At 39.1% G+C, this 15,025-nt stretch overlaps 1 protein-coding gene across 6 annotated transcripts in view; it reads left to right on the top strand.

Moving 5' to 3' along the window:
* pde10a (phosphodiesterase 10A) overlaps positions 1-15,025 on the top strand; it is a 66,143-nt gene that overhangs the window by 25,427 nt on the left and 25,691 nt on the right. For all 6 annotated transcript variants that reach the window (XR_013101387.1, XM_004556061.5, XM_023155250.3 and 3 more), the window contains one exon: positions 6,730-6,861. Coding sequence is in view for 5 of the 6 variants with exons in the window: in XM_004556061.5 (XP_004556118.2) it covers positions 6,730-6,861 (132 nt within the window). In the remaining variant the exon portion in view is untranslated. The remainder of the gene's footprint in view (positions 1-6,729; positions 6,862-15,025) is intronic.

The following is a 15,025-nucleotide window of genomic DNA, read 5'->3' on the forward strand; positions in this document are numbered from 1 at the left end:
GATAAATAAAAATTAAAATCTTTATAATGATAATAATTCAGCTAAAAATATTGGTGTCACTGATCGACCAACCAGGAATCTGCTGATTTCCAGCACACACCAGACCGGTTACTGGTTGGTTGGCCTTGTGTATATCTGATTATTGGGGTCATTGTTCAAGAAAATTATTGCATTGTATGTATTACACGTTACTTGTTACATTTCTTAAAAGTATTGCAGTATATTTTTAAAGTACTTGCCAGAGAAAGTAATTTGTTACACTACTCAATACGTTCTTGTTACGCCGGAAGATGACTTGAAATGCATTCTTACAACAACCAGTTAACGGTATAAACCAATCCTAATAAGGACAGACAGATGATCTTTCTTGAAGTTTTTAGGTGTCAACACAATGCCAACAACACAATAGATGAAAACCAGCACAAAGAGAATTCAAAAGAATCGCTACATTGATTCTACAGTAGAAACACGAACAGGTGAACGGAGGTTTCGGCCCTGACTGCTCATCACTGCTTTTGTTACCTATTGAACATGGTAAATGGCCTGTATTTGTATAGCGCTTTACTAGTCCCTAAGGACCCCAAAACGCTTTACACAACCAGTCATCCACCCATTCACACACACATTCACGCACTGGTGATGGTAAGCTACATTGTAGCCAGAGCCACCCTGGGGCGCACTGACAGAGGCGACAGAGGAGAAGATCAGGATCTGGCTGCTGGGCTGGGGTGCTCGACAGCCATAACAAAATCACTTTGGGTTCTAGCTTTTTGCTAACATCCTACCTGTGCAGATGTTTGCAAAGAGGCAAAGTTGGGTTAGCGGCGTAGTACAGTTGTTTCGGTCTTGGATGTAGTTTCTGCTTTACTAACGTGCTCTTCGCCTTGTGTACATTAATTAAAAGTAACGTCCATATCGCCACTCCTCAAAAGCTGTATTGCTGTACTGCTGCAACATTTTCCTCCTTCTGCACTCAAAATGAAAATAGCTCACTGTAGCACAAATGTGCAGGAAGAGAAAACCACATTTGTTTGGTGTTTTTTTCTTTCTATCCGCCAAGTGTGCAGATAACTGAAGACTCTTAGTAAAAACATAATTGTAACTGTAATGGAATTAGTGTAAATACAGTGTAGTACAGTATTGTTGAAAATGTAATGCAGTTACAGTAACATGTTACTTCCACCCAACACTGCTGCTGGTGCTTTTCATGCGTGCGCAACACATGCACAGTCCATTTGAGTCGTCGCACGCACACTCACAGTCGCACACTAACATGTCATTAGCTTGTGACAGCTCTAGCTTGTGAGCTATGAGATCATAGCTCTATGAGCTGTGAGTAAATACATGAAGTTCATCAAGGTAAACCACCAAAAAATTAAATGACAAAAACATTCATAACAACATCTAATCATCTTAAATCACCTTCACCTTTCTGAGCAAAGGGAAGGCATCTAAAGCTAAAGCTATCCAGAGCTCTGCAGGCTCCGTGTGAGGAAAGGATCAAAGCAGAGAATCAAAGAATTTATAAATGTGCTGGAAAATTATGCAAGTAACTGACATTTGTTTTGTTCCATAAATCTATTGCACATGCTTTTGTTTGGTAATGTAAAACATGTTAGCTAAAGATGGGTGTACAGCAACTCATTTTTTTGTTACTTATTTGAACCTCTTGCCAGCAGCAGTCAGTAATGGTTTCAGTCAGTGAACATCCTGTAATTAACTTTATCGCAGTTTGGGGAAGATTGTAAAATTTGGTCTTTTCTTTTATTAAGAATGTAAAATTTTGCTTTAAAGAATAGGGGAATTTTTTGTATACGCTGTCAGTTGTAGTTCTTGGAAAGAAAACCTGATTCAGCAAAATCAGATCTTACTCATCGGAATTGGCCTAGAAAATTGCAATCAGTGCAATTTTCTAGGCCAATTCCCTGTAAAGATTCCACTCTGCCAAATCATTACAGTGATGTTTATAGGGTTACGTTAAGTACAACATGGATGAGTTTTCTGTAGTCAAAGACACAATGAGAAATTCAGATTTAAAATATATAGAGAGAATATTTAAAGTTAAAAAAGAAAAACAGGAAACTGATTTCTGTTTCTCTCTTTTTTTGAGGCTGGATAAATAAATGTGAAATTTAAAATAAAAGCACCCTTTTGAATACAGAGAATTGCAGCCTTGCTTCACATGTTTTGTTTTGTTTTTTCATAGTCAATAAAGCACCCTCCTCTTTAATGGTGTACCATCAGAAATACTCTGAAGTGTTTCCTCTTGTGTGCCACTGATACATTTTGGCCTGCAAATGTATCGCACATATGGTATCTCGCTCTGTGTCCAACTTATTGACATACATTCACATTGGCATACTACAGATATACTAGTAGATTTTGTTATAAGACGGAGGACTTGCAGTTTACAAGCCATTAAATTTTCCATATAAAATCAGAGCATACTGAATTGATTTCCTTCATAAAAACGCTCATAAACTTGAACGCTAACTCACAAGAATTGACTGTTTTTAAGCTGTTTCAGGGCGTTTTTGATGTTGGCAATAGAACCACCAGTATATAGCCTATGCTATATGTTAATATATTTTTTGTCAAACAGAAGCATGTTCTCACAAACTTGGGTGTGAGAGTGCAAAGACCCAGACAAACTCTGACTGGTTTGGCCTTTTCCCTTCCAAATCCTGGGGTGTGGTGTCAAGATAAGTGTTATGCAACAATACCTCACTGCATGAACTCAGGCTTCGCTTTTTTTATACAGGAAGCCCAAGTCTGAGTCAGTTACAAACATTTCTGCCAACTTGGCTTCAGCCACTCACGAGCACGCTACACAACCAACTGATTCCCACCTATAGGTTTTTTGGCTGAAGGAGTGACTTCAGTTGACTTAAAGGTTTTTTTTTAAAAGGTACTTCTCTTCGTTAAAGCGGACAGGTCACAGTCTTTATTTTATTTTATTTTATTTTATTTTATTAAACAATGTATATTTATTAATATATGGTGGTGGTCAGAGGGCCCGGTGGCGCCAGTGTTCGGCAGCCTCGCCTCTGTCAGTGCGCTCCAGGGTGGCTGTAGCTACAATGTAGCTTGCCATCACCAGTGTGTGAATGGGTGGATGACTGAATGTGTAAAGCGCTTTGGGGTCCTTAGGGATAGTAAAGCGCTATACAAATATAGGCCATTTACCATTACCATTAAGAGTTTTTGAAAAAGAGATATATGTATATATGTATAAATGTATATATAAAGACACATAATTAAAAAAGTCCTGCCAGCTCATAAACATGCTGTGATAAGTGAAAACAAAAAAAAAACCTAAAACAAAAACATTATTGCACTCATGTCTCCATATTTGCCACAAAAGAAAAGGATGGCTGCCAGGTTGCAAAGAAAAATTCATTTGAGTCTTTGTTAAAACAACAGACCTTTTCTAGTTGTAAGTAGCAGATGACAAACTTAATTCCAGTTGAGGAGTCCTTCTGTTTTGCACAGACCTTCTGGCCAAAAGTGAGCAAAAAGGTAATGATGTCAGCTTGGGCCATACTTAAATTTACATCTTGGGGAGTTACTCCAAATATTGCCATAATAATACATCATGCAACACTCTGTCCAGATTTTTTCTTAAACAGAGCACCACATGGCTGTTTAAAATGATCACATGCAGGGTTCAGATCACTGTTGATTGTACCTAATCTGACTTTAAACCAGTTTGTAGATGTTTTTCATTCGAATAACAATCTAATTAGAAATTCAGATTTGTGAGACTCCTTTGCATTTCTCTTGTTTTCAGGTATTTACCTTTCACCTTTGAACCTCTGTGCTGAGAACATGAAGTAAATAAACAAGCACATTCTCCCACGGCAACATCAGTAAACAGTAAAATCCCAGTTGTGCGTTCATGAATCAGAATTGTATATCTTAATGAAAACGTAATTTTATCTGCAGTGCAAGTATTTTTATTTTAATACTTATGATCCATTTTGTTAATATATAGTTTCATTTTAATAAATCTGTTGTTTTGTTAGGTTAATGTTTGCTTTTACCTAAGCAGAGCATTTATTTTTATCGGCATTCTTTGCACAACCTGCAGTATCCAAACAGTTTATTGTCATAAACACTGGAAGAATTAACCTCTCATGTACAAAGTTCATTAAAAAAATATTTATTTATTTATTAAACTAAATGTAATTCAGTTAAATGTTACAGACCCTAAAATGATGAGAGTGTGTGCTTCTATGTTCATTTATTATTATTTATTTTATTATTTATTATTTATTTTTCTTTTATGTTCAAGTTCAACTTTTTCTTAGCATTGACAAAATAAAGGGGGGAAACAATTAAAAACCTGGTTAAACCAGTCACCAAGCTGTTACATCTGCAACAGCAGTCTCTCACTGTCCTGATTGAGTGAGCACATATAGTTCCCAGTGGGGTTAGCCATTCTGGACCGCAGCATGTGGGACAGATTGGGCTGCACCTTTGATTAGCCTCTATAGTCTCAGGACCAGGACACTGACGCATATCCCACAGCTCTGAGTCTCACTGCAGTCACATTAATGTGCGCTGTGGTTCGAAAGATTTCAGAAGGAAAGCCTATAAGGTCAACGTGACGTAGCAGGAATGTTCAAAAAGGGAATTATTAATCACAATCAAGGTAAAATATAGTCACATTAGGTCAAGTCAGTCATTTCTCTGGATTCTTGTAAAAGAATAGATTGATGATATTGACATTTTTTACTTTATCTATAAACAATGTTTCTTCTAAACACACACATGAATGAATATAATGTGTGTATCTGTCACCAGTGAAGTTGCTACAGCACTATTAGTTGATTCCTTTAAGCTACAGAATGTGGCACATGCATTGGGCTTGCGCCGCAGTTTTGACCCGTCGTTGTCATTTAGGTCTTACAAATGCCCACTTTTCCCCACTTGTGTAGCCCTAGAAATTTTAATTAACACCATTTTATTAGCCATTGCAAAGCTCTTATCACTGCTGTTCTTGCCCCATGGAAATAGAACATTTGACTATTTTGTTCGTGTGCACACATATGATTGCTAAACAATTTTCAGACTCCTTTCACACAAAACTTGTATTCATAAATTTATACAGCATCCTTGTTTTTCATCTTTTGTAATGTCACCAATCACAGTGCCTTCTTTGTGTTTCAAATAGGACAAAGTTGTAGGGGTTATTTGCAGCGCTCCCATTTAGCTCCTCTCCGTGTGTCTTTCTGTCCTCCGCAGCTCTCTCCGTCCCACCCCAACCCCTCTTTAACTTTTCCTGATTTATTAAGCTGTATTCTGCCGATGTGCGTCAGAGCTGGCCAGGAGTCTCGTGAGGCGTTCCGCTCCTGAGGAGCTGTGTCTCGTGTCTGGACAGCATCAGACTGTAGCGTCCTCCACCCCCCAAACTTACCCCCACCTCTGTTTGCCTTATTTGCCTGTAACCAAAAGCCTGCTCTATCTATACACACACACACACACACACACACTCTGGGCAGATGATCGTAACTGAACATCAAATGATTTGTTCTGCAGGGATAGATCAAAGGTCGTGGATAGCTCAGAGTCTGAATCAGGAGCACTATGATCCTAAAATTAAATTAAAAGTGAAAGATATTCTTTAACCACAACCTTTTATGGGCTCATAACAGGTTACCTGCAGCTGAAGCAGAATTTAGTCTTTCTATCTCTGCATCTGGTTTTACTTTGTCATCTGGCACAACACTCACCCCCCACCCCCTCCAACCCACACACACACACACACCCGGCTTACTGTTGTGTTGTCTACAGGGATCTGTAGCGATTCACAACACTGATATTCATGCAGCTTTCCTGACTGACACCTCACTTACTAATGTTTTCATGCCACATGTGTGTGTGTTTGTGCATCTACAGAGGGAGTCTACACAGATGCTCCTGATAACCAGACATTTCGTGAGAAAGCGTTATAAAAACTTTCAGGGCTGTCAACACTCTTCTCTCTACTATTATCTGAAAACGTATAGTTATAGTTTACCATGCCATAAAATGTAAATTCACCTCTGTTTGTCTTTTGTAAGAATGCATTTCTTCTCATTATGAGATGACACTTCACGTCTAAATGTATACAGTTAGAAGTCTTTGTTTTAGACATATACTCCATTTGTTTGAGTGACCTAAACATGATGGCGTCCTAGTGCATCATGACTGCTTCACAGACGCCAGTGGGGGTATTAAAAACAACTTTCCCTCAACGATGGTCTGGCAAATGGCTTTTTTCCCTGACAACAAAGACAGTAAACAGCAGCACTTAGCAAGCTCTCAAGATCCTAATTGCCTATTAAGCACAATCGAGTCCTCCTTTATCCTGTTGCCTCTGTTGGGGGCTCCTATCCCTGGAGATACAGATTTACAGTAAACATAAGTGAGCTAGCCCGGCTATCAAAGAGCTTTAACTCGAGCCTCGGCTCGGCTGCCACCGCTCTCACCTCACCGTGAAGAGAATGAAGTGACCTTCAGCTGTTTTCATCCTTTGCATTTGTTTGGGTGACCTTCGGGATCATTGTGGGTTCAAGTGAGATGTTATTTCATTCCTCTCACGTGCTACACTTCTCCTTTCTAGCATCAATGATTCTGTTCATTATCTCACATCAGTATTGTTTTGGTGTTTTTGTTGTTGTTTTTTCTCACAGTTTCATTAGTCTTAAATAAAGTTTTTTAAAGTGTTTTGTTTTTGTGTTTCAGGCTTGACAGATGAGAAAGTGAAGGCCTACCTCTCGCTGCACCCGCAGATTCTGGATGACTTTGTGTTGGAGAGTGTGAGTGCAGAGACGTTGGACAGATGGCTGAAGAGGAAAACCAGCAGCAGGCCTGCAGGTATACCCCCCTACCACACACATATACAGAAAAAAACCCTACAGAGTCAGCTGCATCTCTCTGGATCACTAAGACAAAATGCTTGGATTTAAGAATTGCAGTTTTTGTAAGTCTGGGGAACAACAGTGCATTTGCAGGCTCTGTTTATTATCCTGGCCATTAGCAGTGCATATCACTCATCATCACATGTGTCTCCTTTAATCTTCCATGTTTGTGATACACAAAAGAAAAGGAGAAGGAATGGACCTGTCCGGTTTTTACGGGTCATTAGATGTGTTTGAGCCGGCTGGGCTGAGTTTGTGCCGTGCACTCTACTCACAGCGAACTGTTTCTCAGACCGACTGCATCCATCAAGGGCCCACAGGGTTGGCACAGTGCCCAGTTGAGCTGCTGACGTCAGAGGCGACCTCCAGAGACATGCAGCCGGCTGAAGGGGGCCCAAGGGAGGGGTGTGGATGTTGGTGGTAGCGCTGGTGGTGCTTGGGGGGGGGGCTGTGCTGGCTCAGGGTGTGGGTGTGTTGAAGGAGGAAGCTGGCAGAGGATAGATTTGTCACATTTTGGAGCTGCTTTCCACGCGAGGAATGCAGACAGTAGTGTTTGTTGCTGCCGTGCAGAGTTGTTAATTTCTCAAGTCTGAGCCAGTGTTTGAAACAATTTCCTGTATGTTGTATATATACAGTATGTGTGTGTTTAGCTTGACAAATATCAAATAGAGGCTGTCATGCTAATAACTCTTCCTGGCGCCAAGTAGGAATAACTAATTTCATCCAGATAGTTCAGTTCAGGGCAGATGGAACCTGTGTAAACCAGATCGCTGATTCACAAAACTAAATAAAAGAAAGGCTTTTTAACTGAAATCTTCTTTGTTTCAATGTTCACAGTTCAGTCAGGACCACTTTAGCCATCTGCAGTAATTTATATTTGGCTTTTTGGCTTTATTGTGGGACCTTCCCACAAGGTCCCACAATAAATATGTGAAATATGTGAAAACCAGAGTCATGACATAAAAAAGAGAAGCTGGGGCGGGTTGCGAAGCGGCTTGCAGATGAGCAGCAGATGTAGGCAGACTAAAGCCACATAAACGGTCCCCTTTAAGATTTAACAGTTGGATGTATAAAAGGCAGAGATGTACCGACTGCAGTTTTCTTGGCTGATTCCCATTTACGATTATTTTCTAAGCATGGTCTGCTGATTCAGATTTTTTTAAGAACTTTAACTGACAGCAAATTCAAAAGACTTTCATAATAAAATAAATTATTAAATGCTCCATTTTTGTCCAAACTGTGGTAAATTACAGGATCTTCTCACATTAAATCAGCTAAAAATTAATTGCTCTGTCACTGGAAAGGGGTACAAGAGCTACCTGACATACTTTACCTAATCAAACAAAAAGCAGGTGCAACAGATTTATATAACAAAACAAATGTCAAGTACTTACATAATTTTTTTAGTATGCTTACAACTTCAGTCCCGTTACAGATAACAAGATTTTGATACTTTTTTTCAATATTTTTCTCATAACTGTTTCAATCCTTTGCTCATACCAAGGCTGCTGCCTTGTGGCTAGCTTTGAGCTCCGGATAGCTTTAGCCGTTTTAACTTTTTGTTAGCTTCTTATGTTTTCATCGTCATCCCTCCACCGTTTAGCTTTGGGGACTGTCTTCACCCTCAGTGAAATGCTTCCACGCTAAGGACATATCAGTCTCGACAGCTGTGTGTGTGTTGCACACAGGCATGAGATGGACCGATTCATAATCGGACATATGGTACGCTAACCACCCAGGGCCAAGAACACTGGAATTTGGGTAATTCTGGTGCCAGGCAAATCGATATGTGTATCTGTTGTCAAGGGTTCAGCAGATCTTCTGGGATGGAAGCTGATATTAATTTAGTGGCCTAACTAAACTAACATTATGCTTAATTGACAACTCCAGTTGTTCTAATTTAAAGAACAACACAAACAGTTTTGTTTACTACGTATTGCGTATACTTAATATGACTACTTCATCTTTGTGCACTTAAGATGTCAAGGATGTCGTACTACTTCCCTTTTATTCAGCCACTCTCTACAGTTTATTTCAGTAGAGTAGGGAAATCGATTTGCAACTACTTGAAACTCACTTGAGCCAGGTAGGGTTATCACTGTGTGGAAACTGATTGATTTGAAAATGCTACGATCCATTACCACATGGCCGTATCAGAGATTTGGCCATAAAAAAGCATACTTGATGTTCATTATGATGAATTACATGTTTCAAGCAAGTTTCAAATTTCAAATTTGATTATGCTGCCGTCTAGAAATGCATACTGACTGCTTTCTTTTTAAAGTGCTTTGAAAAGTAATGTTATCAGTAATGCAAACGATGTTAGTGTGCAGCTAAAGACCCTAGTAAAGCAGCTTTTGGATGGAGAGACATAGCTGAGGACCAGGAACAATACAGCAACACAAAATTATTGGTATAAAAGTAAATAACAGATTTAGAATATCCATCCATCCACTCTTTTCCGCTTATCCTTATCAGGGTCACTGGAGACGGTGGGGGGCTGGAGCCTATCTCAGCCACCATTGGGCAAGAGGCGGGGTATACCCTGCATAAGGTCACCAATCTGATACAGGGCTAACACAGAGAGACAGACAACCATTCACACTTACATTTACACTTTCCCATTCTCACTTCTATGGCCAATTTAGAATCACCAATTAACCTAACCCAACTAACTGCATGTCTTTGTGGGAGGAAGCAGGAGTACCTGGAAAGAACCCACATAAACACAGGGAGAACATTGAATATATTTATATTAATCATGTTGAAACATATTTTAAATTAATAATTTATTATTTAAATGCATAATGAAACTATTCTGCAAGTACATCTGCTCTCACTGAGTGGCCAGTGGAGTGGCCATATTATTTGCAGTCTAAATCAAGTTAACATATAGTGGGTATGTTTTTTTTCTATTAATTTTTGCATTTTTTTTCAAAAAGTAGAAAGTAAAAAGAGAACAGAAAATAAGCAGAAAGGGAGCATGGGATCACCAATCCATATTGGCCGCTTTTCTTTGATTTTTTTTAAGCTGTTTCTTTTTTGTTCTTAGCTAATATTGTTGTACGTTAAAGGCACACTCAGTCTTTTTTTAGTTTATTCATTGGGGAAAAAAAGAATGTAGCTTTTTGATAGAGAAACATAGTTGAGAACCAGGAACAATACAGTATCAAAAAGTTATTGTAGCACTATACATAAATGCATGGTAATAAAGATACAAATATCTGTGTACATAAGCTTACATAAACTTAGAGTTAATACATTAAAAATACATATTAGGAGGTATCAATTTGTTCTAAGTCACCATGTTTACCTGCAATCTTGAATACAGTGGCTGAGATTGGAGTTGCAGTTCTGCCTAATTATGTTTTAAGTAGCTAGAGACACATATGTAGCATGCCAAAGGTGGAGAAGTAGAGAAGTCGTAGGTCTTTGTGTGCCATCTCCTGATGTAACCCTCAAAAATACATAAACATGCTTATTTATCCCTTTTTGTCACAATTGCTTAGTGTCAGTAGATTAGACCAACGACCCTCTTGTCCCCAGACAGCTGACAACGAGCTAACTTAATTGTTGCTACCCAAGCCGTACCGGAAACCCGATCGGTACCCCGCATGCGCAAATCTTACATCACTTCCTCTCTTTGCCAACATTGCGACATTCAATATATTTGAATGATACTGGCAGGGTCTGCAGCCTTAAAGTACGCAGCCTCAACGATCCTCAAGGGCCGCGTACTTAAAGACCGCTAAGGCCGGAAGTGCGAGGCTTGTGAAATGGGACAGTCTAGCCTCCGTTGCGTTGCCCAGGTTGTCTAGCAACCATGATACTAACAGCTGGAAACGTTTCATACAGCTTAGTTAGACAGAAATGAAGGAGAAAATCTTTTGTTCATTTGTTTGTTTGTTTCAACATGAGCTTTGATCATTCTCTAATTAAGGTCTGCTATTGAACGGTGTATATTTTAAAGGCTTTAAAACCAAGTTAGTACAAACGTCACTAATGTCACATAACTTTGCCGACATGTGGCCAACAGTAATGTTTTAATGCTCTTCGTTATTAAAAATTTGCACATAAATAAGTAACATAATATTCAGTACTTACTTAAAGTTTACTCTTCGGGCGCCCCTCATCCGCCGTTTTTTTCCGGCAAAATTATCCACACCCACTGCCGCGCTATGCATTCTGGGATATGTTGGGCCATGAAGTATACAGTGCCACGTCCTTAAAATTCAGGGAAATGAAGGATGCATTTGAGGGCCGCATTTTGAGCAGCCTTCGAATTGGGACAGCCTTCGTCGCATCGCTGTGACGTAATCGGCCTTAAAATGCGGCCTTTAAGGCTGCAGACCCTGAATTGGGATACAGCCACAGTTAGCGCCCGGTTAGCTCCTAGCATTTCTCAACAGTTCTGCCTCCTTTTTGACTACCGGGACATTTGAACAATGGATAATCCGTATACAAACAAATTCATGCTTTTCTCCTCAACAGAGAGCGTTCCCCGATTGAACAACAGCGCTGTAAAATAAGAAGAATGGCGCCTAATACAGACTTTGTAATATGTCACGTGAAGATTCATCAGCCAGATGAAGTGTTTACTGACAATTGACAGTGATAGCGGACATCATCATCACTATTCTAATCAATCCTCTCCACACAGACAAGCATAAACACACTCGATAAACACACTTAATGACGCTAATTCAGTTTACAATAGGGTTCATTTGCTCAGTCAGCAGGTGGCGGTATCCTCGTACACTGGGGAGTAAACTGCCATTAAACAAACAGAAGAAGAAGAAAACCCCTGCACATGCGTGGTACGGATCAGGTAGACTTTGCACATGCGCAGTAAGGATCGAGGAGTCCTGATCTGTAACTATCTTTTTGTTTTTCGTTTTTGTCTACATTATATTGAAATGTTTCATTATTGGAAACATTTTAAGAGATACTTGTTATTCTTAACATCTTAACAGATACTCTGACCCGTAACTATCGTAAAACGCTTTGACCGGAAGTAGACACCTTTCGCGCATGCGGGGTACCGATCAGGTTTCCGGTACGGATCGGGTAGTGACATTGTTGCATGCGCAAATCTTACGTCACTTCCTCTTTTTGCCAACATTGCGACATTCAATATATTTGAATGATACGTGTCACTACCCGATCCGTACCGGAAACCCAATCGGTACCCCGCATGCGCAAATCTTACATCACTTCCTCTCTTTGCCAACATTGCGACATTCAATATATTTGAATGATACGGTTAGCGCCCAGTTAGCTCCTAGCATTTCTCAGCAGCTCTGCCTCCTTTTCGACTGCCCGGGACATTTGAACAATGGATAATCCGTATCCGCAACAAATTTTTGCTTTTCTCCTCAACAGAGAGCGTCCCCTGATTGAACAACAGAAGAATGGCGCCTAATGACAGAGTTAATAATACAGACTTTGTAATATGTCACGTGAAGATTCATCAGCCAGATGAAGTGTTTGCTGGCAATTGACAGTGATAGCGGACATCATCATCACTATTCCAACAATCCTCTCCACACAGACAAGCATAAACACACTCGATTATCACTAAATCAAATTTAACACACGTTTGTAATGACGCTAATTCAGTTTACAATAGGGTTCATTCGCTCAGTCAGCAGGTGGCGGTATCCTCGTACACTGGGGAGTACACTGCCATTAAACGAAAAGAAGAAGAAGAAAACCCCTGCACATGCATGGTACGGATCGGGTAGACCCGATTTGTTCAGTCCGACTTTGCACATGCGCAGTAAGGATCGGGAGTCCCGATCTGTCACTATCTTTTTATTTTTTTTGTTTTTGTCTACATTATATTAAATGTTTCATTATCGGAAACATTTTAAGAGATACTTGTTATTCTTAACATCTTAACAGATACTCTGACCTGTAACTATCGTAAAACGCTTTGACCGGAAGTAGACACCTTTCGCGCATGCAGGGTACCGATCGGGTTTCCGGTACGGATCGGGTAGTGACAGACATTAATAACAACATCAGCTGGTAATTGGAGGCCAATTTGCCTCCTTAATAATGATTATAAGATCCTAGCTCAGATCTTTGCCAAAGGACTGAAAGCTGTTTTGAATGATATTATTGATGAAACTCAGTCTGGCTTTATGGCTAACAGACACATATCCAACAACATCAGACTTGTTTTTGACCTAATTGATTATGCAGATTTGTGTAGGGATGATAGCTTTATCTTATTTGTAGATTTCTGCAAAGCGTTTGACACGATTGAACATGGTTTTATTTTTCAGGCTTTGGACAAATTTGGCTTTGGCCCTTATTTTCAGAATGCAATTAAAACAATGTACAAAAATGTGAATTGCTCCATCAAACTACAAGCAGGTACATCACCTAGGTTTAACTTAAACCGCGGTATCAGGCAAGGCTGCCCCATCTCCCCATACTTATTTCTCATCTGTGCTCAACTCCTCTCTGATTATATTAAACGCAGTCCTCTGAAAGGTATAACAATTGCGGATGAAGAAATATTCATTAGTCAACTTGCTGATGATACCACTCTCTTTTTAAAAGATGCTTCACAGGTGCAGATGGCTATTAACACAATTAATGCATTTTCTTTAGCTTCAGGACTCCACCTAAACATTGGCAAATGTGAACTGCTTGCCCTTAGAAATTGTACCAGTCTATCTATTGCTGGCATCCCAGTGAAAGAGTCTGTCACTTACCTTGGTATAGTCATTAATAAAAATCAATCCACCAGGTGCTCCCTTAATTTCACTCCAATTTTGGACAAAACACAAAAAAAGCTAAATGCTTGGCTGCAGCGGGATTTATCCATTAAAGGGAGAGTTTTACTCACGAAAGCAGAGGGTTTATCTCGTCTAACTTATGCTGCTTTGTCTCTTGATGTAAATAAAGAAACCCTGGCAGATATTGACAGACTTATTTATAATTTCATATGGAAGAATAGAATTCATTATATTAAAAGATCAGTTTTATCCAACTCATACCAACATGGTGGAGTAAACTTTCTTGACTTCTCCTCATTAAACAATGTGTTTAAAATAAACTGGATTAAACAATTTTTCAGGAACCCAACCTCAATTTGGAACTTTATTCCCAATTATATTTTCTCAAAAATTGGTGGTCTTAACTTTCTTTTGCTTTGTAATTACAATATCGATAAAATCCCTTTAAAACTATCCAACTTTCATAAACAAATGCTTCTTTCCTGGTCATTGATTTATAAACACAATTTTTCTCCACATAGATACTATATTTGGAACAATAGAGACATTTTATACAAACATAAATCTGTGTTTTTAAGTAATTGGTTTGATAATGGGACTCATCGTGTTGCACAACTTATAAATCCAGCTGGAGGTTTACTCTCTTACTCAGAATTTTTGAATACATATGGTCTTCCTGTTCCACCAAAGGAATATGCCATAGTGTTTGATGCTATCCCTGCTGGGGTCTTAATGTTGTTTAGAAATCTTGTTGTTAGTGATTTGACCCCTTTACCACTGGATCCTGCTGTTACTTATGTCGGTCAGGTGTGTTTCCCTTCTGTAAGGAGGAAAACCAACCGTGAAATACGAACTCTGTTTCAAAAAGACAGAACTTGTGTCCCAACGGCTGTCGCCTACTGGAATAACTTATACCAGGACTTGGAATGGGAGAAGATTTGGACCTTACCGTCGAAATTTCTATTAAATAACAAAGTAAAGGAAATATCTTTTAAAGTTATTCATCGTTTTTACCCAACTAGGTCTTTTCTTGTACGTTATAAAAAGGACATTGATGTTAACTGTACATTTTGTAGTTGTGTGAAGGAAGATATTTCTCATTTATTTTGGTCATGCTTATACACGAATCTTTTCTGGCAAGAATTTTGTGTTTTTGTTGTTTCCTTTATCCTTTCTGAGTTCTCTCTTTGTTACGAGAAAATATTGTTTGGTTTCTTTAAGTACCCCATGCACAGGGCAAACGAATTTTATTTGATTAACTTATTGATATTATTGGCCAAATTTCATATACATAAGTCGAAATTTTCTAACGCAAAACCATCCTTTCGGTGCTTTTTAAATGAAACCAAACAATATGTTAAAACCATACAA

This window comes from Maylandia zebra, linkage group LG13 (assembly GCF_041146795.1).
Source record: "Maylandia zebra isolate NMK-2024a linkage group LG13, Mzebra_GT3a, whole genome shotgun sequence".
Classification (NCBI taxonomy): Eukaryota; Metazoa; Chordata; class Actinopteri; order Cichliformes; family Cichlidae; genus Maylandia; species Maylandia zebra.